Source organism: Stigmatopora argus, chromosome 14 (assembly GCF_051989625.1).
Source record: "Stigmatopora argus isolate UIUO_Sarg chromosome 14, RoL_Sarg_1.0, whole genome shotgun sequence".
Taxonomy (NCBI): Eukaryota; Metazoa; Chordata; class Actinopteri; order Syngnathiformes; family Syngnathidae; genus Stigmatopora; species Stigmatopora argus.
This window is the reverse complement of record NC_135400.1, coordinates 4230391-4256486: the sequence shown is the minus strand read 5'-3', so window position 1 is coordinate 4256486 and position 26096 is coordinate 4230391. Positions and strand designations below refer to the sequence as shown.

General features: G+C 39.3%; 1 protein-coding gene across 1 annotated transcript; it reads right to left on the bottom strand.

Moving 5' to 3' along the window:
- Nucleotides 1-1299: 1299 nt before the first annotated feature.
- xpo6 (exportin 6) lies at nucleotides 1300-26004 on the bottom strand. The gene is made up of 24 exons (XM_077619123.1): nucleotides 25223-26004; nucleotides 23003-23093; nucleotides 22476-22588; nucleotides 20381-20578; nucleotides 19899-20058; nucleotides 17661-17738; nucleotides 17020-17539; nucleotides 16077-16203; nucleotides 15821-15930; nucleotides 15617-15725; nucleotides 15421-15513; nucleotides 14163-14232; nucleotides 13922-14081; nucleotides 10932-11024; nucleotides 9678-9822; nucleotides 9443-9589; nucleotides 8534-8723; nucleotides 8313-8468; nucleotides 4953-5067; nucleotides 4455-4626; nucleotides 4123-4284; nucleotides 3892-3990; nucleotides 2924-3154; nucleotides 1300-1892 (listed from the first exon to the last, which is right to left on the bottom strand). The coding sequence occupies exons 1-24, from the start codon at nucleotides 25223-25225 to the stop codon at nucleotides 1791-1793; spliced, it is 3444 nt and encodes a 1147-aa protein (XP_077475249.1). The 5' UTR covers nucleotides 25226-26004; the 3' UTR covers nucleotides 1300-1790.
- Nucleotides 26005-26096: the final 92 nt, after the last annotated feature.

Sequence of the window (26096 nt, the reverse complement as noted above, 5' to 3'; positions counted from 1 at the left end):
GTTCTTTCAGCAAAGTTAAATGTCCCATTAATAATTAATAAATGTAAGGATTTGAAGAAAAAAAAGGCAAAAGTTGCATGAGACATGTTACCCAAATTACAGCAAGTAAAAGTAGCACTTATTCGATACCAAAAAAACACTAGGCGCCGCTTAATACGACCACCTTGGGACGAGACCATTTTAGTTATATCAGATTCGTCGTAAAAACTGAAGCTGCCCTAACCGCACCTGAATCAGAGTAAATAAGAGTTCAAGTAATGTTCAATCAAAGTAAATAACAGTTCAAGTAACATTTAATCAAAGTAAATCAAAATGTTACGCACATACGTTAACTCGGTCATGTTCCGCTGATCTTTTCTCCCCAAAAAAATCACGAATTTGTTCAGCAAAAGTATGGAACTCTTCCACTGACAGAAAACCCTTTGTTTCCAAACCTAACATTTTCTGTACTGTAATAAGAAAGATGGAGAAAATGTTGGTCATATTATCCAGAATTTGGTGATTAAACTAAGAATTTCCAATGGAAAAATTCCAGACCGAAACAAATTGGTCATAATAAGCGGCACCTACTATATAATAATTGTTTTTATCCAATTCACATAGAACTGGGATCCCAAACATGACGACAAAAGGGCTAATTGTGGCCCCTATTTGACATACAACTCTAGTATGAACGCTGCCTCCACATTTCACTATGTAAAATTAAAAATTTGGGGAAAAGCAAATTATTTTAAACAGTAATAAATAACAAAAAATGTACTAATACATGTGATTTATAATTAAAAAGTCATTAGTTATGAAAAAGAGACATCATTTGAAATACTTTAAAAAAATGAAGACTAACGAATAAAACAAAAGGCAATGTATCGAGAAAGAATAAGACATTCAAATGTATAAGTGTGGCCCATGTGCGCTCTGGGAATTTTATTGTTTTATAAATCTCTTAAGACCTCACATAGCATGACTCCTTGAATGCCATCCAATCCATTTTCTAGTTGGAATGGAAGAAGTCTATGGCCGTCAATAAGTTTTTTAAATATAATTATAGCTTCTTTTACCAACTACCACAACACACACACTGTTGACCTGAGCTGTCAGTTAAGAGATAACTTTCGAATAGATGTCCACAGTAGTCTCCACTGTTCCTGAAAGGGTTAATATTTTAGCAACTCTGCTAAATAGTGAATAATGAGAGTTGTTTTACTTCAAGTAGCCGTTATACTTAGATCTGTTCATGACGTTTTAAAAAAATATTTTTGGGGGCTTGTATGGTAAAAGAAAAAAAAAGCATTTTCAGAGTAAAAATGTCACATTGTTAATGACAAAAAAGCACTTTATTAATTCAAGCAAGTTTTCTCTTTCAGAATGGAATGATGTGAAAGATTTTAAGTTGACAGTCCGTCTCCTTTGGAGATGAAAAAAACTGAAGGCAAAAATGAACAAAAGCAGACATTTTCAAAACTCAAAATGAGTTAAAAGTGCTCAGTCCTAGCTCGGCTTTGTGGCCGACGCGAGGAGGAAAAAGGCCTGGCTCAGACTGGTCCAGGTCTGGGGCAAAAGAACCCATCTCCAGACCATTTAAACATTTCCTGCCAAATTATTTTTGGCGTCATTCGGTAGGCGCTTCCTTAACCAATACGCTTCAAATGTCTACAGTAGGAATCAATAAAACAGCAGCATCCTCATCCTTCCCAAAACTTTGGATACGTAAACCAAAGCCGAGTTTGGAGTGTTGGGCAAAATGGTCAGCACGGGCAGTCCTTGGTGCATTGTGAAGTGGTTCAGTCGCGCTATAGCTTGATGGTGCCTGTGGGCAAGCTGCTGTTGCACAAACGGTAGTAGCGAAGGTCGTTCACAAGCCGTTGCACACTTTGAGTGAAGGAGGGCAAGTCCTTGGGAAAGAAGCAAAATATAGACATTATTCTATAAATGCACAAATGGATTTTTTTTAACTAACAGGGCATTCATTTAACTCTGGCTGCCATGCTGTGATATAAATACAATGAAGAATTTTTTTTTTATCAAAGGTGGGTGTACGGTTTTAATTCCTTTCAACTTCATTACTTTAGCTTTTATTAACACTTTATGACAAACATAATTATTTAAATATAACAATAATTATAGAAAATATAAATAAAACAATGATTAACAATTAAATAAACCAGCCATTATAGCTAATACTTAGTTTTATTCAAGGACACAAAGTAGTCATTTGCCTTTTGATGTCTATTGTTGCGAAATATTAGTGCTTTTGTTGTTGTTGGAAAATCATGCTTTTTTTAGAAGCTTGTGGTTGGTCATTCTCACCACAGAAATATATATATATATTTTAGTATGCATTTTATTTTTTCTCAAATTGATTTAGCATCTGCTTACAAGCAAAAACATGATTATTTTTAAATCTTAAAATTTCAAATTTGCCTTATAAAAGGTACCAACTTTAGAATAGCTGTCCCTCTAGTGGCCTCTGTCCCTGCAAGGCTTCATTAGAATGTAAGTGAATTTTATAATACAGTATCCATGACTATACAGTAATACCTCGACATACGAGCAATTTGTGATACGCGCAAAATTGAGCAAATATTTGTCTTGAGATACGAGACAAATTTTGATATACGAGCATACAGCGGACGCGAGAGGCTGATCCTAAGAACACCATGGGCACTGTCTTTCTGGTCGCAACTCCCTCGGTGTAATGTCTCTACGAGCACTGGGCGGAGCATTGCATTTTTTTTCAGGTTTTTTTTCAGTTAATCAGTGCGAATGGCGGAGCTTGTTCGCAAATAGTAGTAGTAGTAACAGTTAATATTTAGTCCCAGAGAAATAATTTGGCTATTTATTATGCAAGGGCCTGAGCACCAAAACACCAAATGGAGTCAAACCACACAAAATATTAGTGAAGTTTCTGGTACTTCCTTCTTACCCGCTCCATCTTAAAATTGCGTGCGAGGACACCTCGTTGGTTGGTGTCTACACCCTGGCAGTTGTTGAGGAACTCTGGCATGAAGGAAGAGTAAAAGGCATCAAAGTCCACAGAGGCCATGTTGTAAATGGCCAAAGTGATTTCCTCCTGGAGAAGGTCATGACTCTTGTGGAGGAGGACTTGCAGCAGCACATTGATAAAGTGGAAGAGCATCGAGGTCCGGAAAAGCTTCTGCAGGAACAACAAACGTGAGCATGGGTCCGATTGACAAAGATGTAAGAGTTAGGATTTTTAGTGTTGCACCAATAACGTGTTGCATCGGCCAATGCTGATACTGTAACGATACCATGTTTTACGAAAAAATTAATAATGGCAACACGGAGGAAGAGCGGTTAGCTTATCTGCCCCAGTTCTGAGGTCGAGGGAACAGACCTTACTGTATTGAGTTTGAATGTTCTCCCACGCGCCTGTTTGGGTTTTCTTGGGGTAGTCCGGTTTTTTGACACATCCCAAGAACGTGTGGTATGCTGGTTGAACGCTACAAATTGTTCTCGGGTATAAGTGTTACGTGAGTGGTTGTTTGTCTCATTGTGTGCTGTAGTGGCTGGAAACCAATTCCCGGTGGCCCTCGCCGAATGAAAACAATGTTTATACGCTGCCCCCACTTCAAATGGATTGGATGCCTACAAAAAATACACTCATTTATGTTTACAGCAAAAAAAAGATTGAATGTCTATCAGCACTATGCAAAGAGCGATAAGTGCTCCTTTTATTACGGTGCATCCATAGCTGACAGCCATCGTGGGTAGGAGAACTGTGGGTTGGAAACTAAATCTTGAAAAGTACATACTGCGAATGGTCGCAACGTTAATTCTTAATATTCGGCCGTAGTGAAATTGTAATGTTGTATCAGTACTGATGCTGAAACTAGTATCGGTGCAACACTACATACGACTGGTTCTGCTTACTCTGTGATACAACTTGTGCTTGCTGTTGAGGGATTCTAAATAGGAAATATTTTGCTTGAAGATGTGGATGTCAGACTGCAGGAAAGACTGGCCAAAAGCCTGATGGAGGAGATGGAGGTAGCAGTTATAGTAGAGATACCCTTTAGGATATGACTCGCAAAAGCTATCAAAAGGTAAGTTGACTAAATATTGCGATGTGATAGCATAATGACAAATTATGCATATACATACTTGCATGGCAGCTACGAACTGTGTCTCGTTCTCCATGGCGTCCTCGGGGGCTCCTCTTTGGACACTTGTTAGAATAGAAGTTTTAAAGAAGTACCTCCAGTTTTGGTGAAGTATTTGGTATAGCAATTCAAACATCTCTGCCTTGACATCAGGGGAGGACCGCTGGCAGAAAACAAGAGGCTATCAGCAAACATTTACTAGAGAGATAATTTTCAATACAAGAATTATATGAATGCAAATATTTGACTATGCAGGCGTGTTTCAATAAAAGTATTTTTTTAAAGGCAGAAATTCCAACAGATTCAAACTCATGGATGAAATAGCCAACTGACCTCTGCCACAATGGGATAAACTTGCTCCATGCAAAGGGAGAGAATGCTGGGTAGAAATGGTTTAAAGGCCTGACCAGGTTCTTGTACCACTACCTGCAGGATTTTCAAGAACTTTTGTACCACTCGACATCCTGAGCTGCCCTCCTGCAGAATACTGGCTGCCAGCTGTTCCCTGAAACATACACCGGCGACATTAAATTATCATTCTGAAGATGTGACTTGAAACACTGCATTTCAATTCATAGTTCAGGGGTGCCCAACTCCGGTCCTTGAGAGCCGCTATCCGGTCTGTTTTCCATATCTCCCTCCACCAACACACCTGAATCAAATATTTGGGATCGGTATCAAGCTTCTGGACAGCTTGCTGATGAGTTGATCATTTGATTTAGGTGTGGTAGAGGAGGGAGATATGGAAAACAGACCGGATAGCGGCTCTCGAGGACCGGAGTGTGTGCAAACAATAGTAAAGAAATCAACCACAATGAGTGATTCTTAAACCTTGTGAACAAACTGAGGAATGTGTGGAGGATTTGTCCAGTGAAAGCAACACCCATCTGGACTCGCAAAGCCTGAAACAGTGTCAAGAAGAAGGCCATCATCTCGTCCGTGACATCTGAGGGGGGGAAAAAGAAGTAACAATCCATTAAACATTTTTGCTCTATCATACGGTATTTTAAATGACCATGGGCTGCTTTAAAATACAGTGCCTAGGGCCCAATTCTTTAATTTCCCCTCCCCCTCGTCAATGTCCCCCAATGAAAAAGAAGTAACAATCCATTAAACATTTTTGCTCTATCATACGGTATTTTAAATGACCATGGGCTGCTTTAAAATACAGTGCCTAGGGCCCAATTCTTTAATTGGCACACAGAGGATTATGAAAATATAATTGAATATGATCAGCACAAAGTTAAATTCTGTTTATTTCTCAGCTTCAACACTAAATTGTCAAACAGTTCCACTCTATTAGCTCAGGGTAAAAAACATGACATGTTGAAATCAATGTAGGAAACTGAGCAGAATGATGAATGAGACCAGTAATAGCAGTCTTCCTCATGATTCTAATTTCCATGTGATGTAGATATAAATTATGGTTATTAACTTTAAAACAAATAATGAATAAAGGCACCAATTTCTGCCCAGCATTTAAATACAAAAACATGGCTTGGTATTTAAGGTAAGCTATCCTACCTTTCCTAATCTTTAATCCATTTTCACATAGCTGCTGTCATTCATAGTTTTTACTCCATTATTAAAATACATACAGGATAGGACAAAAATGGCAAAAATTAAATGATTTTTTAGTTGAAGAATAACAAATTAGCCTTGGTGAAAAGTTTGTATTATTTTTAGAGGCTGCATTTGCTAATTTTGGTGGGAACTAAGTATTTGGTCAATAACAAAAGTCAATCTCAATACGTACTTTCTTGTATATACACTTTGTTGGCAATAAGTGATTAGATGTTTCCTGTAACTCCTCCCCAGGTTTTTAATCCCAGGTACTGGGATTTTGGCTAATTCCTCCATGCAGATCTCTTCGAGATCACTGATGTTTTGGGAGTGTTGTTGGGCATCTTTCAGCTCCTTCCTGACTTTCTAGAGTAAAGATCTGAGCTGTTTCTAATTTGGTCCCAAAAGACAATTACCAAGTCCCCCTGTGTAGTTCTATCACATTTGCTCACCGTTCTTGTGATCATTTTTACCACGCGGTGTGAAAACTTGCGTGAAGCCCAGGTCAAGGGAGATTATCATTGTGATGTAGTTCTTTCATACTCTAATGATTGCTTGTACAGTAGATTTTTTCAAACCAAGTTGTTTATTATAGATTCCCTTTCAAATAGGTGTCAGTCTATTACCCCGTTTCTGGTATCCTTTTACAGCTCTGGTTTTGGCCATGGTGGAATTTAGTATGTTACTGTTTGAAGCTGTAGACAAGTGTCTTTTATACTGATAACAATTTCATATAACTGTCATTAATCCAGCTAACAAGTGGAGGACAAAGGAGCTTCGGCTGCATTCAGACTGCAGGCATATCTGATTCAAATCTGCTTCGTACTCATCCGATTTTTAGGGCTGGCTGTTCAGACTTTTTTTTAAGTGTCCAAATCGGAATTGTGTATGTTCAAACTGGGCGGTATTATGAAGCCATCTGGCAGGTTACTGTGGCAACAAAGGAGTCATCTAAGGCATGTAGTGTTTGAACTAACATTACTATACAATTATATTAGACAGTATACGGCAGTTTACCTAGGTAAGAAACAGAGGGATTACATACATTGCCATTGTTTATATGCACCTTATCACCGTCTTTGTCAGGTGAACGCTGGGCTTGTCCCCAAAAATACAGTCCAAATATTCATAAAAAGGGGCACTTTTTTCACTCTGCCCCACTTTTGATCATTAGTTTCATATCTTGTCTTTGTCACGTACTTTATCTTTATTTATAAACACACTTGGGAGAAAACTGCGGCAAAAACCTTCAACACCATCTGGTAGATCATTGGTCAATACACGCAAAATGTAGGTACCATTCACAAATGCAATTGTTCAAAACAGTTTCCTAACACCACAGTCTTAAGAATTTTAATCTTCCGGCGGAACTGTAACCATCACCGTGTTTATCCGCTTTCTTTTATCGCACACAAAATACTTTTATGTATCGCTTTGTTTCGATAAATGCGTCCCACAGACTGACCAGGAAATACGTTTCTTCCTCACCCTTCTCTTTGCCACACTAAGTCTTCTGTCACATGGCGTGACATCATGTACACTCAAATCGCATTTAAGCTTTTCGATTGAGAAGTGTCTTGTCCATGTCGGGGGAAAAAAAAGAAAACAAACTACCTTCCATATGCAGCTATAATCGATCTCACAGAAATCTGACTTCTGTGCACTGTGATTGTTCAGATTAAACCTTCAATCTGGATGTCCGAAAAATTGGATATTGGCTGCCAGTCTGAACCAGACCATGCAGGTGTGTGAGATCCTGAAATCTGGCTGGATTGTTACGAAACACTACTTTCTAAAATTTACTTTGAAACTAAATACTTAATTTCCACCATCAATTGCAAAATAAAGTCTTTAAAAATAATACAATGTGATCTCATGAACGCCTCATTTTATCTCTGTTGATGAAAATCACGGGGCTCTCTCATATGTTTAAGTGGGATAACTTAAAACAATTGGTGGCCGACCAAATACTTGCTGTACTGTATATATACATTGGTAGCACATACACATAGTCAATTCAAGAAATAAATAATACACCCTGCTATATTGCATATTCTCCCACATAGAAATCATGGAGGGGTCTGAAATTTTCATCGTAGGTGCATGTCCACTGAGAGAGAGATAATCTAAAAAGAAAGATCGAGAAATCACAATGTATGATTTGTTTAATGAATAGACCTTTTTTCACCAAGCTGCTTGGCAATTTCTCCATAACCCTTTCCAGGGTTGTGGAGATGTACAATGTTGTCTCTGGTGTCTTTGGACAGCCTTTTGGTCTTTGCCATGTTACTGATTGTATGGGGTGGACAAGTGTCTTTGAGAGTTAGACTTCTGACTAATAAAAGTCCTACGTTGTGATATCTGGATTTTTCTTTTTAGATTATCTCTGTTACAGTGGACATGGACCTAAGATGAAAATGTCAGACCCATCCATGATTTCTAAGTGGGAGAGGGTGTACAAATACATATTGAACTGACCAAGTGCTGTACGACACGACAATACACATTGTGTTTAACAAATCAAAGTCGAAGGGTTTGAAGTTGGGCCTTGGATCATTGAAGTTTCCGAAAGCGGCTCACAAAGAGAAAAAGGTTGGACACAGCTGGAATACAGAGAGATCCACTAACCTGGCTGCTGAATAAAGACAGGAAAAACTGTAAGGGACACTTGGACCGACTCCTGCAAACTCTGATAACAGATCTGACGGGATTTAGTAGACTCTCCAGATATGCTGTCCACGATGTCTCGGAGGACAAGCAAGGTCTGCTCAATCACTGGTTTCACTGATGAACAGAACAAATTTATGCCCAAACATATCATTTGGCCAAAGACAACACAGACTACTTACAATCATGCATTTCTGGTCGTCGGGGAGATATGTTCACTGTGCCTCTTAACATACGATATTCCCTTGTGAGGGCCACCAACATGTTGGCATGGTTGCTGGACCGTGTTTGCCATTGCTGGTCACTCTCTGGTAAATTTGGCCACGGGAGCAACAGCATATTGGATAAAGCCCGACACACGAGCACGTGTGCCTTAACGATGCAACACAAAACACAAATAGTACAAGTGAGAATTTCAGTAAATATGCGAGTAAAGGGTGTTTCACACTAGAGGCAGACCAGTGGAAAGGGTCATGCCCACATAGGGCTGACGTGGACGTGGTCAAGAAGTAAAGAGCTAGGACAGCAGCTAGTTTAAGTCCAATAATCCCAAGCGTGACCCCATTTACCCATTATTATTTTTTATTGCACAAGAAAACAGACTTATTTCTTCTTTTAAGGCGAAAGATAGATTATTAAAGTGTGAAGAGTTTTGCTAGTTTTAGTGAGAGTGTGAATTTCTTTGTTGTTGTTGTTTGTGAACTACAATTCCATACAATTGAGGTAATTCATGTTAGGAAGGACAGAAGTGTGAGACACTGAGTGTCACAAAGCACTTTTATCAATGTTTTCTCGAGTCTTGTGTGTAGAAATTCGGCAAAACAGTAAGGTACCAGTATGCCAGCACCTCTGCTATTGGACACGGTCAGAAATAGAATTGAAATATCTATTTTGGGACCAGCCCTTCTGCAACACATTCACTCATGCTTGGTCGCTCTGTCCAATATGGTCAGAAACACTTAATGCGCCAGGAATGCCTCTTCCAACGTAGAAAATGAATGGGTGTGTGAGCGACAAACTGCGCACTGCTATCACCAGTGTGAAACAGCCTTTAGAGAGGGTCGGGTTAAGAAGAGGAAACATGCATTCACCTCAAGGGGGAGCCTGCGAGTTTGATTCTGAGTAATGAGGTTGAAAACGTTCTGAACAGCAGGCAAAGTCACCATAAACACAGGTCGCACTGTGAAGGTGATTGAAACCATCAGGTGGCAAGCACACAGTTGTAACTTTTCTGGTACCTGCGCACAAAAATTAAAATAATTAAAATATATAAGTTTTGACATGAATATGTTCCTTTTTGTTTCAAGTGAAAACAGGACAATTTACCTTTGTGGTGATAAGAGGGCTACTGGCATCCATTGCAGATGTTATGAGATTTACAAACTGACTCTGGTTTTGATTGTGGACCTCACTGTAGAACTGCGCAAGCCAATGAGAGTAGGCTTGCAAAGCCGCAAGGGCCTGTGCATGTCTGCAAAATGAGCACAGGGGTAATTCGATTCATACTTAGATAGTGCCTCATGCTTAATTAACATTCATGTTAGGGCAGGGGTGTCAGACTCGGGTTGGTTCGCGGGCCGCTTTAACATCAACTTGATTTCACGTGGGCCGGACCATTTTAGATATAATATTTAGATATTTTTTTTTTATAAATGGATTAAAAGAACTGGATTAAAAGCCCTGAATATTGTTTTTATAGATCTAAAACAATATTTATTTTAGGTTTGTTTATATATTTTTAGATTTTACAAAATGCTTTTTGAACTAAAAACACAAAAGAAAAAAAAAATGATTAAAAAATTACAATTATTGATTTAAAAGGGGGAAAATCAGGAAATTTAATATACATCTATACTCTTCATTTTAATTTGATTCTAAAACAGAAAGTCGGCACTCATGATTTACTTTCCCAGGCCACACAAAATGATGCGGCGGGCCAGATTTGGCCCCCGGGCCGCCACTTTAACATATGTGTTAGGGCATCCTGTTTTTGGGTGACTAGGTGTCCACTTCTCATGGGGTGTCCCATCGGTAAAAGTAGAGAGCAACCACACTTTTTTGTTTCAACAGTTTTCTCTGAATGAAAATAGTCTAAACAACTGCATGGGGGCACACCATATTACCTCAGATTCACATTCTCTGTGACTATGCATTTGAAAAGGTCAGTTAAGAAAAAAAATCCCACTACTCAAGAAAAAAAATGGACCTAGAGGGGAAATATCAGTATATTAATAATCTATGACCTGTATCTGTTGAGCCAGAGTTTTAGTGTCTTATTTTATAATGGTAAATTGCATAAAACTTTAGTTGTTAGTTCATTAAGAGGTGCCCTTACATTTGTAAAGACATTTCCATAAAGGAAAAAAGTAATAATAATAGCTTCATCCAATCTTTTTCAGACAAGGATATTAGTTCAAGAACATAGTTATCACCTAGCCTGAATTAAAGTGTACTAGAATAAGGTAATCAGGTTTATACATTAAAAAAACTCCCTATATGAGTTGCACACCATAGTTCATACTGTCACTATGAATTTATACACACTAAGTAGAACTTATACACATGCTGCCCAATACTTACACATCGATAAGGTCTGGTTTGAGTACAGAAGGCACTGCGGTTTCCAAGTCGTAGAAGCTGTTCCGAGAACCATAGCAAATCATTTCAACCAGCCTGAAAAATGATCATAACTCAGTTTTGTTTTAAATGAGCAAAGAAATACAGCCATTAATCCTTGCACTAAAATACAAATGGTAGAAAACAGGTAACTCAATGGCTGCCGTTGTCGGCAGTAGATGATCAATCAATTTTGACAGAGCGTGAATTCACCTGCCACTCAAAAAGCACTGGGTGTTTTGAGCTGACAATGGCACTATCTCACTCACTACATGAGAATTGACAGTTAGACCTCCCAGTTTAAATGCATTGGATGTCTATGATCGCCAACAGCAGGGAAGGAGTTAAAGGTAGACAGTTTTAACATCGTCATTAGTGTTGCACCCATACCATCTTTTGGAACCTGATACCGTTTCCACTACACAACTGTGTTGTATCGTATGATGCCAATACTGTAGCGTTATCAGGTTTTTTTAAGACACCATTTTTTCCCTCCCCCATCAGTACTAAACTACTGCATACTTACGGTAAAAAAATTACAATCAAGATATGGTCAGGCACTGCTTTACAGCAAACAAGCCAAATTGTTTCTTTGTTGGTTCGTTGAGAAATACATTCTATATTTCACATTTGAAAATGTGAAATATAGAATGTATTTCTCATTCATGTTTTATGTTTGTTCAATTAGGAATCAAGCAGACGTGTGCAATAAAACGATAATGGTAATTAGTCAAATAATTTTCTCAACAATAATAAAAACTTTCGATAAAAGTCGATAAATGTAAAGGTGCAATTACACCACCCGAACACCACAAAGAATAGGGGCGCTGATGCAACGTACAGTGGACCAAGAAGATAGTGAGGAACAGCTAATCAGTTAGCAGCAGGTTTAGTGATAGAGCGAAGTACACAGCATGAAAGTGATTATGAGATAGTACAGGACAACACCGAGCCTACCCACAAAAATATCCAAGTGAAGTCTCCCCGTCGTGTGCTTTATCTGTACTTATGAACGCACGTGTGGCGCAAACATGATTACTGAACCTCGGCAGCGCTCAACATATCATACCAATCTCTCAAGCCTGCAGGTACAGGTTCAAGACATCAGTCCACACTCTTAATTCTCTCTCTAACATGTATACCGCACATCCAGAAGAGGTTATTGACTGGCCAGCGTAGGGCAAGATGTCATGGGAAGCCAATAAGAAAAATTCTGACAGGGTAGGGCTCTTCTAAACAAAGACAAGGAAGGGATTTCTTTCTTCTTTTTTTTTAATACCTCTTAAACACCTGTGCACAAACAGCAGCCTTTTTGAAAATTTCCCTAACCCTTTTAAACCAAATCTTTTCTTACTTGATATCAAAGAGTTTCATCATTTTATGCAAATTATTATGAAAATCTCATCTCATTTTCTCAACCGCTTTATTGTTGCGGGGGGTGTTGGAGCCTATCCCAACTGACTCCGGGCCAGAGGCAGGGGACACCCTGAACTGGTTGCCAGCCAATCACAGGACACAAGGAGACGGACAACCATTCACTCACACTCATACCTTGGGGGCAATTTAGAGTGTCCAATCAGCCTACCATGCATGTTTTTGAAATTTGGGAGGAAACCAGAGTACCCGGAGGAAACCCACGCAGGTCCAGGGAGAACATGCAAACTCCACACAGATGGACATGACCTGGATTCAAATCCAGGTCATGTCCATTCATTACTTTTCATAGTGTGAGGGAGTTGTCTTATCGTTATTGCACGACAGAACAATAAAAATACTTTTTTTAAACAAGTAAGGTATTGTAGTTACTTAGATAATTGAATAACAAGTCATTTATTTACTTATTTACAAAAGTTTGAAGTTTTCAATTTGAAAGAAAAAAGATGTGATCATTATGATAATTGGATACTTTTTTTAATGTGAATTAATTTTTGTCGTATCGCCAAGGCCCAGTATCAAGTCAGTGCCATTATGAGTGTGAGCGTGAATGGTTGTCTATCATGTCCTTTTGAGTTTACATTTCCGTCTTTAGTCCCTTGTGTAGGTTGAAGATAAACGTTGATACATACTAGACCCACGCACACACATAGCACAGTTTTAGACAGTGTTTTGATCGCAATTTTGTTCGTCTAACAGCCAAATTATTGGCAAAGAGGTTCAGAGCGAGAGAGAGCGGGAGTTCACGACTGTTAATTGGTATTGAGTTCCAGGAATGTATGGCACGGAGAGAGAAGGTGCTTTGGCTGAATGCACTCTATTATATTTGAAACATCTTTTATAATTATATACCACATTAGGACAATAGTTTAGCTCCCTTTGCTAATCACTTTTGCTAGAAGAGGACACAAATTTCTTAGCCTATATTTTCCAGGTTTTCCGAACAAAGCTAGCGTCTCTGTAGATGCTCATCTCAATGTTAATAAATCTTCAAATCTTACCTTCTATTACCTTTTAAAATGTAAAATGCATCCACTGTATAAAGCATAGGCTCGTACAAATATGACAAAATTGACCTGAATAATAACTCAGTCTCAAAAGAGAACAAAAAAAAAAACAGTATTTGTCCTCATTCTTTCTTGGCGTTCGTAATTCGTGGCCGTATTGGGAAAGGCAACAAGCCCTACTTTCATTAAGGCAATTGACTGCCATTTTGCAAAGCAAAATGCAACAGTTGGTTGGAAACGTAATCTCCAATTGTGCATATTGAGAAGCATCGGTGCAGAATTTTTTTTAGAGTACTAGCCAATTCCGATAACTGCATTTTAATGCTGAATCGAGGCCCTTTCTGATACGGGTGAGTATAGGTGGAACACATAATTGACACCAAAGATTATCTTATTTATTGCAATCTACAGCCCCTCAAGATTAAGGGTTTGGATAGCTATCACTGTCAATGGCAACAATTGATTTAAGAGCTAATTTTTATTTTTTTTAATTAGTAAAAAGGTCTCGCATACCTTTCAACAACTGCAAGGGCATCATTAAAACGTGAAGGGAAAATCTCTCCAATGAAATGTTCAGCCAAGCGCCCCACAGCTTGAAGAAGGGAGCTGAGGTCCCTGAGAGAGCAGTGAAGTCGGCGACAATCATTCTCAGCAGTGATATTTAGCCTTCGACCTGGAATGACAGACATCATTACATTTGAGCTTAGGAACTGGACCACAAACACATACTACAACGTTAATCATCATCTTTTACTTGTGCCAGTGGTGACAATGAACTGCTGCAGACCCAAATACACATCCAGGTTCTCTTGAAGAATGGGAAACTTAGGAGAGATTAAAAAAAAATCTTCAGGAGGCTGAAATTGCACTGCGTAAACAAATGCTATCAAATACAATGTTCATCATTAATTATATTTTACCCTGATATTTATTTGACTAAACTTGTGTTTTCTGGAGAGGGGTTTACTGTGGTGTTGTTGAACAATGCTGGTCAAACAGAAGTACAAGTCGCTTAAACAGCCCAATTACTCCATTGGTATAAAACCCGGCGATCAGAATAATGTTAAAAAAATAAAAATTAAAAAAACTTGAGAAAACTCAATTTTAGCCAAAATATAATGACACTGTAATTTCCTCATGGTTGGACCTCGAGCGTCATGAAAATACATGTATGCACGTTTCTGAAACTAATGGAAAAAAACAAAAACATTTCCAACTCAATTTTGATACTCAAAAAAAATACCATTACTGCCATTTTTATTAGTACATTAAAAGAAATTGCTGCATATATTTTTTAAATAACTTTCAGTGCGATTGACAATGATAGATAGTTAATCAGGTGGCTGTTAAAAAATAAATTAAAACTGAACTATATTATTACTGGAGGACATCCAATTCATTTTAAGAGGGAGGACTATCACTGCGAGCCTTCCTATTTCACATAGATTGGACGTCTAGTGCAATCAATGGCAGCCAATGAGTTAATAAAAACTAAGACAAAAACTCCTTTAGGTAACATCCTGTTAATTGAAGGGGCATTTACAGGTTGATTCTGTTGATTTTGGGTCACTTATTAACCCCTAAGAGTCCAGACCCATTTTTCCTGAAATGATGATTATGCGAAGTATCAGCACTCAGTTTCATAGGCAAGAGATGGGGTTTCCAAAGTGTTTCTGATGTCACCATGGGTTCTCCCTCAATGTTGGGGCATTTACAGATTTCTGTTTGTTCATTTTAGGTCACTTTCTGTACAATTTGTGGCATTCTTAGGTCACTTTCTGATCATTTTAGGTAATTTCCTATTGATTTAGCTTTAAACATAGGCAACTTCCTGTTGTTTTTGGGTCACTTCCTGGCTGTGAATGCTCATCTTTCAGTGGCAATGATGGCGCTGGTCGTCTAACCCATTTGGAAATTACCAAGTATCGGTACTTTTGCAGTCAAATATTGTATTCGTATACGAAATTTTAATATTGATACTTTGACAGCCCGACTTAAAACAGATTACTTACCAATGTAGAGAATGCATGGGAAGGGAGTAACTCCATCACCTTGGCAACAACCTCCAGGCTCTGACGTAGGTACTTCTGCCATTCAGTCTGTAGCTATGGTTACAAAATAATTGAGATTAAGACACAAATACCCATGTGGAAGATATGAAGTTCCTATGCGGGAATAAACTGCAATGGAAGTGCATCATTTTCTTACATCATCATCCAGCGTCTCATCATCCAGCTCTTCCAATTGAACCTGATTGTATCGAAACTGCACTCGATTCAAAACTTCTCTTAGCAGAAGGACTAAAGCATCTTTGTATCTGTAGCCAAACAACAGGTGATTAAAAATTATCCACATTTTGCATGCGAGTGATGTCAGACAAAAGGAAAACAAACTATTTTGTACGCAAGTTACCTGTTGAGAACACTTTCTCTGTCAGCTAGTCTGCTTGTGATTTTGGTTGTAAGAAAATCCAAAAACACACACCAGATATCCAAACAAGCAAAGTAGCCCTCGTGAGTAGGCTGGAATAAAAAATAAATGTAAATAATGAACAAAGATTTTTACTCTCTCTAGAACCAGCGGCACTTTTATATAATGTACATGTAAAAAATAAATACCGCTCTAGCCTACAGAATAAAAGTAACAGAAACATTGTAATGATGCTTACCTGGTTAAAGGTGTACTTGAAAAGCAGTGCAAGAAACTCTACAATTGGAAATTGAGGACTCGATTCAATCCGCCTCAAGTGAACACTGACAAAAAGACGCAGGAAATCTGTGAACTTCTCCAAGTAACTAAGATGAAAGAGAAACATAACCTGATTTGAAAGTGATTTCAATTATATTAATTTTATCTTGCAACAAGATAATGTGACAATATCATTTTAAGACAACTGGGTAGTTAAATGTCTGATGAAAATGCAAAAAAACTACACAAAGTAGTAGAAATATCAGAAACATTGAATGTAAACTAGACATGTTAACCTACATGACCTAACTGTGCAGCCTAGAGGTAAAAAATATAATTTATAAAGAGCTCATCCTCAATGGGAGGGAACAATATCACTGAATGCCAGCCATTCACGGTAAAAGACCATCAGTGGCATTTAATTGAGTTCTAAATTGGGTTTACACAAAACTAGAAGAGGATTTACCTTACTATAGAAAAATGACTGTTAAGAAAAAGCTTGCTCAGAGAAAGACTGCTAAAAAAACCACACAGAAATCATAGCTTTGAATATTATTTTGCACTATAATCTTTATAGGAAGTGGCCGAAATCACAGAATGCACAACTCTAACTGTCCAGTTTTTTTTCCACAATGCAAAACTGAAAAGTGAAATTCGGAACAAGGAGTTTGATGCATTTTTTTAAATATAGGTCCAGTTTCAACAGATATTCGGAGAAACAGGAAGAAATACCACCAAAGACAATGAAATGGCAAATGTATCTTTGTTTGCAAAGCTAGTGCTTGCTTTTGATTAACGCTGTCACTTGAAATAATTTAATGTTAATTTCTTTGGTCGTACTTTGCAGTGCAATTCACTCCATCACAAGAAAAAAGCGAAAGTTTTCTTTCGTTCTAGGATTGCGCAAATAATCTCAAACAAACCTCTCGTCAAGTTCCTGGAGCCGACTCTTGACTGTATGAGCATTATTCTCACGAGTGAGCCTCTGCAGAAGAAAGAAGGTCTGCTGGAACATTCTCAACAGGTACTCCTCAAAATCCATGGGCACACAGTTCTTTGACACCAGTTCGTTGACGCATGTCATGGCGAGTACACCTAGGCGGGAACGATCAACCTTGCTGGCCTCAATCTGTCCCCCTCCACCATTTGATGTGGGTGGGATTGTCCCAGCATTTAGGTGTCCATTAGAAGATGAGGTGGAGGAGATGAAAGACCCGGATTTGGCCTTTGTGCGAAGGTCACAGCCAAATCGGGCAAAGTGGAAGATGGACGCCAGCAAAGTGGGTGTGATGCTGGAGGACAACGGAATCCAGCTGAACAGGTGGGCCAAGCATTCCAATACGAGACAACAGAGTTGCTGACTCTCACTGTCTAATGCTGCCATGGGCTGGCAGAGAAGCTTTGAGTACTGACTGCCCTGAAACAGCGTACCTAAAAGTTCCACTAAAAGGACACAAAAAGGACTCAACACACACACTGCAACTGAATATAATTTCAAGAAATAAAAAAGCAGTGAGAATTTAAAAATATGTCTGATTCACATAGTTGCAGATAATTCACTCACCACTTTCTTCTGAAGTGGGTGAGGGTGGTGGCGTTGAAGCGAAGATACTGTGCTTATCCCAGTAAGTCTCCAGAATTCCTAAAAATAATAAATAAATACATAAAACAAAAAATAAGGGTTTCGCTGGTGTCTTTTTCCAAGATGCTTGCTTTGCTTTCAAGTCCATGTAGATTCCGCAGGCTTTTTCGCAGGTTATCGTCTCGATCATGCTATCTCTAGTAAAAAAATGCAACCTGTATGACCCGGTGCTGGTAGAGAAGAGATCTTTACGCGAGGTAGATGCGGCAAGAAAGACAGTGCGATGCTATTCGCATAAGCGGCCGCTGGCACACTCGACCACCCAGACAGCCACATCGGGAACCATCTAACATGCTCGTCTCTCAAAGCAAAAATTTGCTCGTATCTCAAATTTCTCGTATGTCGGGACACGTGTGCCAAGGTATTACTGTATTTGTAAGTTTGATTGAACAATCAGTAGAATACTTGATAACTTGTTTGTGATTTCCCTAATAAGACTGCAGTAATCCCTCGAATATCGCGGCTTCAACTTTCTCAGATTCACTACATCGCAGATTTTTTTCTGTGTGAAAAATGTGAAAATCCATGCTGAAACGAGCAAGCGGAGGCCCATCTCGTGTCTTCCGCTTCCCACTAGGAAAATGGCGGAAGACAGAGGACTCAGCACTGAAGAAAAAAATGGCGGGCAGCGGGCGGTGGGCATAATTTTTATCCAAAAATAGAGCTTTCTGAGCGGCCAGGAGCCGCTGTGAGGGTGGATTTTCGTGAACGGACATTTCGTCAACGGACAATTCGTCGCCGGACACTTCGTCACCAGACAGTTCATCGCCGGACATTTCGTCGACGGACACTTCGTCACCAGACAGTTCATCGCCGGACATTTCGTCGACGGACAATTTGTTGCTGGCTAGGGGAAAAATTGTTAAACCCAACAATAGCCTAAAAGACTTCTAAAAAATAAGCCAAAAGAATTTCCTCAGTTTTTTTTAGAATTAGGGTTAGAGGATAATAGTTAAGGTTAGTGGTTAGGATTAGGGTTAGGGGATAGGGGTTAAGGTTAGTGGTTAAGTTAGGGTGATCATAATTTTGAGAGACAGAGATTACCTGGTTGATCGCTTTCAAAAAATTATTTATGCAACAAAACAATCGTTCGCGAGGAAGCAACCGTTCGACAAAAACGCTCTTCGACTAAATATCCATTCGACATATCGTCCGGCGACATGTCTGTTCGATGAACTGTCTGGCGACGAAGTGTCCGGCGACATGTCTGTTCGGCAAACTGTCTGGTGACGAAGTGTCCGGCGACATGTCTGTTCGACGAACTGTCTGGCGACGAAGTGTCCGGCGACATGTCCGGCGACATGTCCGGCGACGAAGTGTCCGGCGACATGTCTGTTTGAAGAACTGTCTGGCGACGAAGTGTCCGGCGACATGTCTGTTCGACGAACTGTCTGGCAACGAAGTGTCCGGCGACATGTCTGTTCGACGAACTGTCTGGCGACGAAGTGTCCGGCGACATGTCTGTTCGACGAACTGTCTGGCGACGAAGTGTCTGGCGACATGTCTGTTCGACGAACTGTCTGGCGACGAAGTGTCCGGCAACATGTCTGTTCGACGAACTGTCCGGCGACATGTCTGTTCGACGAACTGTCTGGCGACGAAGTGTCCGGTCGACGAACTGTCCGGCGACATGTCTATTCGACGAAGTGTCCGGCGACATGTCTATTCGACGAAGTGTCCGGCGACATGTCTCTTCGACGAAGTGTCCGGCGACATGTCTCTTCGACGAAATGTCCGGCGACATGTCTCTTCGACGAAGTGTCCGGCGACATGTCTATTCGACGAAGTGTCTGGCGAAGAAATGTCCGGGTACCTGGATTTTTATCAGAAATGCGAGCCCCGTGCAACCTTACGCCGCAACGCTTATTTGAAAACAGAAGTTGCTCGGCGAATTGGATGGCAGAGAATATCAGCGAAGGGGATTTTTTTTTCTTAGAAATCCAAGCCCCCGGGCGACCTGACGGTGGACGCTACGGTGGAAGTTCAATTTCCCGGCCAGTCAGCCACGATTCGACGACCCCTACCCGCGGCGTCGGCCGGGGCTTCGGCAGCCCCTTTAAACATGGTACTAATAAAGCATTGGCATCGGCTGGGCGTTGCGCTTGGTATCCAAAAATTAGTATCAATGCAACAATAAATAGCATGAACGGTTGTGCTTACCTGTCAACAGTCCAAGCATTGCCGGTACCTGATCCAGCAACAGTTTACGCAGTTCATCTTTCCTGGCAACACTCAAGTCTTCCCGAGGACATGCGAGCTCCTCAGATGTGGTTTTCAGCATTACCAATCCTAACTGTGCCAAGGCTGGGGACTGGATCAACTACAAAGCACACAGGCAATCCTTTAGGTAGTTCAACATTTACCCATGCCCCATTTTCATTTGTGGCAATTTGGAGACAGGTTTCTTCTAATCCGAAGGCAAAAGGTCAATTTAAGATACTTTCAAGGGGGCGTTGAAACCAATGTTTAGGTGGACAATAAAATAAAAGTTTTCATATTATAACAAGTGTGAAGACTGATAAATCATGGGACATGTATCTGCTTCTTGGACATCTGTTACGTGCAGTGATTAACATCAAATAGTACATAGAATTAATTCTCCTGCAAGAAATGACAAAGGACTTACAAAGAGCAGCACTTACCTGAAGCGTGTTTGTAAAGAAGTCATGGTAAAACATTGGCCAGTCTTGGCGCCCAATGTCCACAATGACTTTGCAGAGTTTATTACGGATGAAATAGGGCACGGATTTGTGGTGTTCAAGTAGGAGTTTTGGTAGACAACTGCGAATCTCCATTTTATCTTGCGATGCAACACCGATCCACATCTTGTTCACTAGGTTCTAAAAATCAAACGTGAAGTCAATTATAACTACCAGGTGCTTGCTAGTAAACCATGTTCTTAAACATATCTCCTCATGCTGGGATCAGATTGGAAATGGAACACTTCAGAGCCACTCACTTGAGCATGCAATCCTGATTGTTAGCAGTAGGCTAACATTAGCTGCCCTTAGTCACACATACGGTCCGGCCTAATTTCAGGTGGTATGAAACACTGCATTTAATTTGTCTGACAGTTTTGTTTTGAAATGAGTAACCTTTTAAAATCATTAAATACCATTGATGGACATAGACAGACAAGCATTGCTTAAGAAATGAGCTTTCTATTTTCGTTGTAAGAAAATCCCAAAACACGCTCCATATAAGTAGCCCTCGTAAAGCGTTGCTTTAAAAATGAGCGGTTTACAAATTGACCACGTAGTGGTTTGAGCATTTTATCCCTTTCAACACTTCCAATAAACAAAAACAACCTTTCTACTGTTCTAAAGGATTTAATGTTATTTTATAAATTAATGAATTGGCTGGCAACGACTGTGATAGACGTCCAATCCACTTGAGATGTGGATCTGGCAGCAATCATTGTCCCAAGTCCGAAGTATATGTAAGTAATGCCCAAATTGATTTTATATCTATTGCTGTCAATGACAGTCAATGAATAAACTTACACAATATATTTGTTTAACATTAATATATATTATTTCTAGAAATGACATTTTTAATTAACATTCATATATATTTTTTAACTAGCATACCAGAAAATATCTTGAAGTCATTATAAAAGCCCCACTTGTGAGTTAGGTAAAACTAGAGCTGGGCGATTTGACAAAAATTGTTATCACGGTTAAAAAAAAATACAAATATCAGTCAATTTCGATAATTAGCATGATGACTATCACATCTTTTTTGTTTCAAATTTGAAACTTCAAACTTGTGTGAATAAGTAAATAAAGTACTTTTTTCCTTGATCAAATATGAAAGTAACTATGTTACTTTGATTTATAAGTAAAGAGAACATGAAAAATTATGATTTTTTTAAAGTATTTTTTTGCTCTGTTATGCAATATAGATAAGTCAACTCCCTCCTTACACTATGAAAAGTAAAGAATAAAACCTGCAGAAATGTTGACAGGCATCTTTATTTTTATAAATTGGCCTTCAGACCAAAAGTTGCTGTGCAATATAAATAAAATAATCAAATGAAGACATCATCGCCATTGGCAAGCAGACTATTTTCAGCCTCACAAAAATAGAGTAAATTTACCTCACCTATGAAATTTACCAAAAAATATAATAATAATAAAGTAGGATGAACTTAACCCATTTTAACACAAGATAACAAGTTTTACATTTTTGCTATGTTTCAGAACATTTACATGAAATGGGAAAACATCTTGATATAAAGTAAGAAAAATATTACAGGCTGTCCTCAAATGAGGACATTTTAAATAAGGCTGCTCTTTGCACAGGTTAAAAAATAAAAAGAAATAAAATGCCAGGGAGAATTCACTTGGATCTTTTAGTGGGTCGGCTTGCAACTCATAATCGCTTATTTTGGCTGTGTTATTGTCCTTTTGCGTTCATGCTCTGTGTTAGCCTCTATTGCTAACATCCTAAAAGTCTGGAACTAGCGTTCATCTCTCAACAGCGCCAGCATTCTCGGTGGTGGTCAGGTAGTGGAATTATAGTTTAAAATTATCAAATTTTTATCATAAGTTTTTAATATTATCATTGACAAAAATTATTTCATGATAAATATCGCTTTCGTTTTATCGCCCAGCTCAAGAAGGTAAGACCCATTTTATCTGATGTGGTGATTTTGAAATATAAGCACAAACTTTGAGGCAGACCATGAGCCTTGCTGTTCTACTTTAAACTACTGAAGGAAAAAAAAACACTTACTTCAAATACTGTGAGACTGTACATCATGACATACTCATTCTGGGTTTTAGAGAGGAAGAACAAGCAATGGCGCCATGCGCCAGTCTGCTGCATAAAGTTATTCAGCAACTCTTCTGTAGAAAAAAGGAAGTAATAAAATCACTTGAAATGCTCAAGAAAGATGTACTGCAACAGTTCATGGATACACAGTCTATTAGTGGAATACACTTTCTAAATGATCATTGATTTCTTTATTAGCCTTTGTTTAAATTTCAGAATATATGTATATAGACACACCGTATTTTCCGCACTATAAGGCACACCTAAAAGCCTCCAATTTTTTCAAAAGCTGACCCCAGCCTCTACTGTAGACCCGTATAATGTGGCATGGTAGACCAGTGTAAAGTGGAGCGGTGCGCTTTATAATGCAATGCGGTGCGCCATATATGTGGATTTTTTTAAGGTGTCATTCATTGAGGGTGCGCCTTGTAATGCGGTACACCTTATACTGCGGAAAATACGGTATATATATGCATAAGTTCACATACCTATTTCTCGTTTTCTTTCATTGGTTGTGGAACTGTGAAAGAACTCTGTCATTAGGCTCTCGAGTGCACGCAATGAAGCTTCCTCTGAATCCTAGTGACACAATGCAAAATACATCAATTAATGACACATAAAAAGTACCTAAAATCAGAGGTACAACAACACATTGACCTTCAAGTAATTTGATTAGGGCATGAACAACCAATCCACAACGTTTGACTGTGCCTCTATGCCTTGTTTTTTTTTTCTGTGGTCGCTTTGCCTTATTCTGATTAAAGGGATTACAAGAACAGGAAGAAATTTTACCCAAGAGGAAGCACTGTTCAAATGATCTGAAAATATTGCACCCTATTCTTACTTTGATGTAAGTTATTGCTGTGGGAACTGAAGCCAAGATAAATAAAAATTAGATTTTTTTTTTCTTTTAGAAGTAATTGTATCAAGAATCTCTTAAGGGAGTCATCATGAAATAAAAATGATCAAATGTATCATTTCATACGTGTCAACTTATACGTTTGTCTTGTATTTTATACATTTTTTGATCATTTCCAATTGTGTACGGCATATAACAACTTTTGTAAGGGGAAAAGTTTTTTATTTTATTTTATTTTTTATTTTTTTTAAAGGTACAATTTTTGTAAAACCAATCTTGTCTTCTCTATTTCGGCTCTAATCCGGGTCGTCTCGGTCACTAATAGCAGACGAAAACATCGTCCATTGCTAATGTTGTCATGCTTTGAGCACGATATGCGCACGCACGTCAGTCACTTCCGCCTCTTCACAATATAAATATAGAGCGTCAGCAAGCAATGTACCCAGACAGTCAAGCTGTAAACGACATACAGCGACATCAACAGTATCTTGAATTTAGTGCATATAAATGGCTGATTAAAATATGTGACGAGTTGTGTTTGTACGGTTTATTATTGCTTAATAAGGTGAATTGCAATCATTAATAAGGGGAGCAATTGGCTGAGGTTGACAGGTATGTCATTTGCTTATTGATCATGTATTTACTAAAAAGTTAATCTTTTACCAAAAATACTCTCAGAATATAATTTCATACTGTGATTGTTTATCATTCATGCATCTCTCTGCGGGCGGCCCGGCGGCTGAGTGGTTAGCACGTCGGCCTCAGTGAGGGACCAGGATTCAAATCCAGGTCAGTCCACCTGTGTGGAGTTTGCATGTTCTCCCCGGGGCTGCGTGGGTTTTCTCCGGGTACTCCGGTTTCCTCCCACATTCCAAAAACATGCATGGTAGGTTGATTGGACACTCTAAATTGTCCCGAGGTATGAGTGAGCGTGGATGGTTGTCCCCTTGTGCCCTGCGATTGGCTGGCCACCAATTCAGAGTGTCCCCCGCCTCTGGCCCAAAGTCAGCTGGGATAGGCTCCAGCACCCCCCACGATCCTAGTGAGGATAAAGCGGTTCAGAAAATGAGTTGAGGCATTCCTCTGCATTATAAGACAAGGCGAATGAAAAACAAAAGATACATTATGCACCGTTATTCTTAAATTTTCAGTTTGTTCACATTTCATAATTCCTCGCTGGATGGGCTCCAGCACCCCCCGCGACCCTAGTGAGGATAAAGCGGTTCAGAAAATGAGATGAGGCATCCCTCTACATTATAAGACAAGCCCAATTAAAAACACAAAAGATACATTATGCACCATTATTCTTAAATTTTTACACTTTGTTGACATTTCATAATTCCTCGTCATAAATGAGTTCTCTAAAACTAGTAAGATTGTATCTTAACGGGGAGTAATGGCTGTCATTGGACACGTTGAGAATCCAATAAGGCAGAGATGATAATTTCAGTTGCGCTCCTGGGGTATGTGGGTTGAAATTCCTCACATGGGTCACAACTTGCCGGTAGCTCAACATGACTAGCACGGAAGTCTTTTGAATAGCAAAATGGGCGTCTTGTTGTGGAAATGGCCTGTGGAGCTGTCCCATCCCGTAAAATACCTCCGAACCGTTACTCGACCAAACCGGTACTCTACAAATTAGTATTCAATTGGGAATTATGTCATACATAATCATTTATAACCAACCCTTCCATAGCCAAGTGTAAAAAAAAGACAAATGAAAACCCGTTAGCGTTTTATTGCTGTAATCTGGGAGCTTTTGTGACCCATTTTAGCTTTCAACACAAACGACAGGAAGACGACATGTCCGCGGAAACTGAAATGAAACTTGCGTGCAAGTTGTACTCACCATGTTGGGCTGCCTCTGACGTGGCCTTCAATTCTGTTAGTGTCGGATTAATTCCACTATTAAGCCAACGTTAAATTACAGAGCGAGTTAAACTGCAGCTCGCGTTAGCGAAGGTGTTGCTGGCTAAGACAACCGCCGAGGGGGTTCGTCATGGTCTTCTCGCTTTATTTCGCGATTTCACGAGAAATTCACAGACATTTAATCCACCAAAAATGGAAAACATTTATTGACTTGAGCCTCTTTTGACTTTTAGGCGTTCTGGGCTACTAAGCATGTGATGAATAACGCATGCTACGTGCAACTGTTCTACATTATCGTGCGATTGCATTACCCGTTCATTCTCGAACCGATTCCTTGTGGCTGACATTCGCCACTGGTTTCAACCCTGGAAACATGTGCAACGCTACTTAGCTTTTTGTGTTTCTGTATCAAATGTCATTGCGCGTGCAGTTTAGCAAAAGCTAGCCTTGTAGTGGCTAACTCACTAGCTTTCCGAGACAGATGAAGGCATCTTTTTCGGTGGCCGCGTTAGCTTGTCATACGAAGACATGCTTCCGAGGCTGGACCTGCGACAACTTGACGTAATAATTGATAAATCCTGCAAGTGTACCGATGCTAATAGCAAATTTTGTGAATAATTTAAATGTTAAATACGACGGTGCCTGGTCTTGTTCAGTGTGCAAGGACGCGAGGATGTTTCGATTAAACGACTCGAGAGTTCACTTCCCCACTTCCTATTTTGCAACCGAAATCAACCAGCCAAAGGCAGTTTGTGTAAAGTTTACCTAGCCAGTCAAAGCGCAAGCATCCGTTTGCACTTTCAAATTAAAACTATTCACACACAAAAAAAGTACAATTGAGTGAATCTTTGGCT

What these genes read in the sequence shown, in the direction of transcription:
- xpo6 (XM_077619123.1), bottom strand. An exon ending in AGAGAAAGTGTTCTCAACAG is followed by an intron (nt 15,726 to 15,820) that starts GTAACTTGCGTA and finishes GTTTGGCTACAG; the next exon opens with ATACAAAGATGCTTTAGTCC. An exon ending in GCAATTTTAAGATGGAGCGG is followed by an intron (nt 1,893 to 2,923) that starts GTAAGAAGGAAG and finishes TTCTTTCCCAAG; the next exon opens with GACTTGCCCTCCTTCACTCA.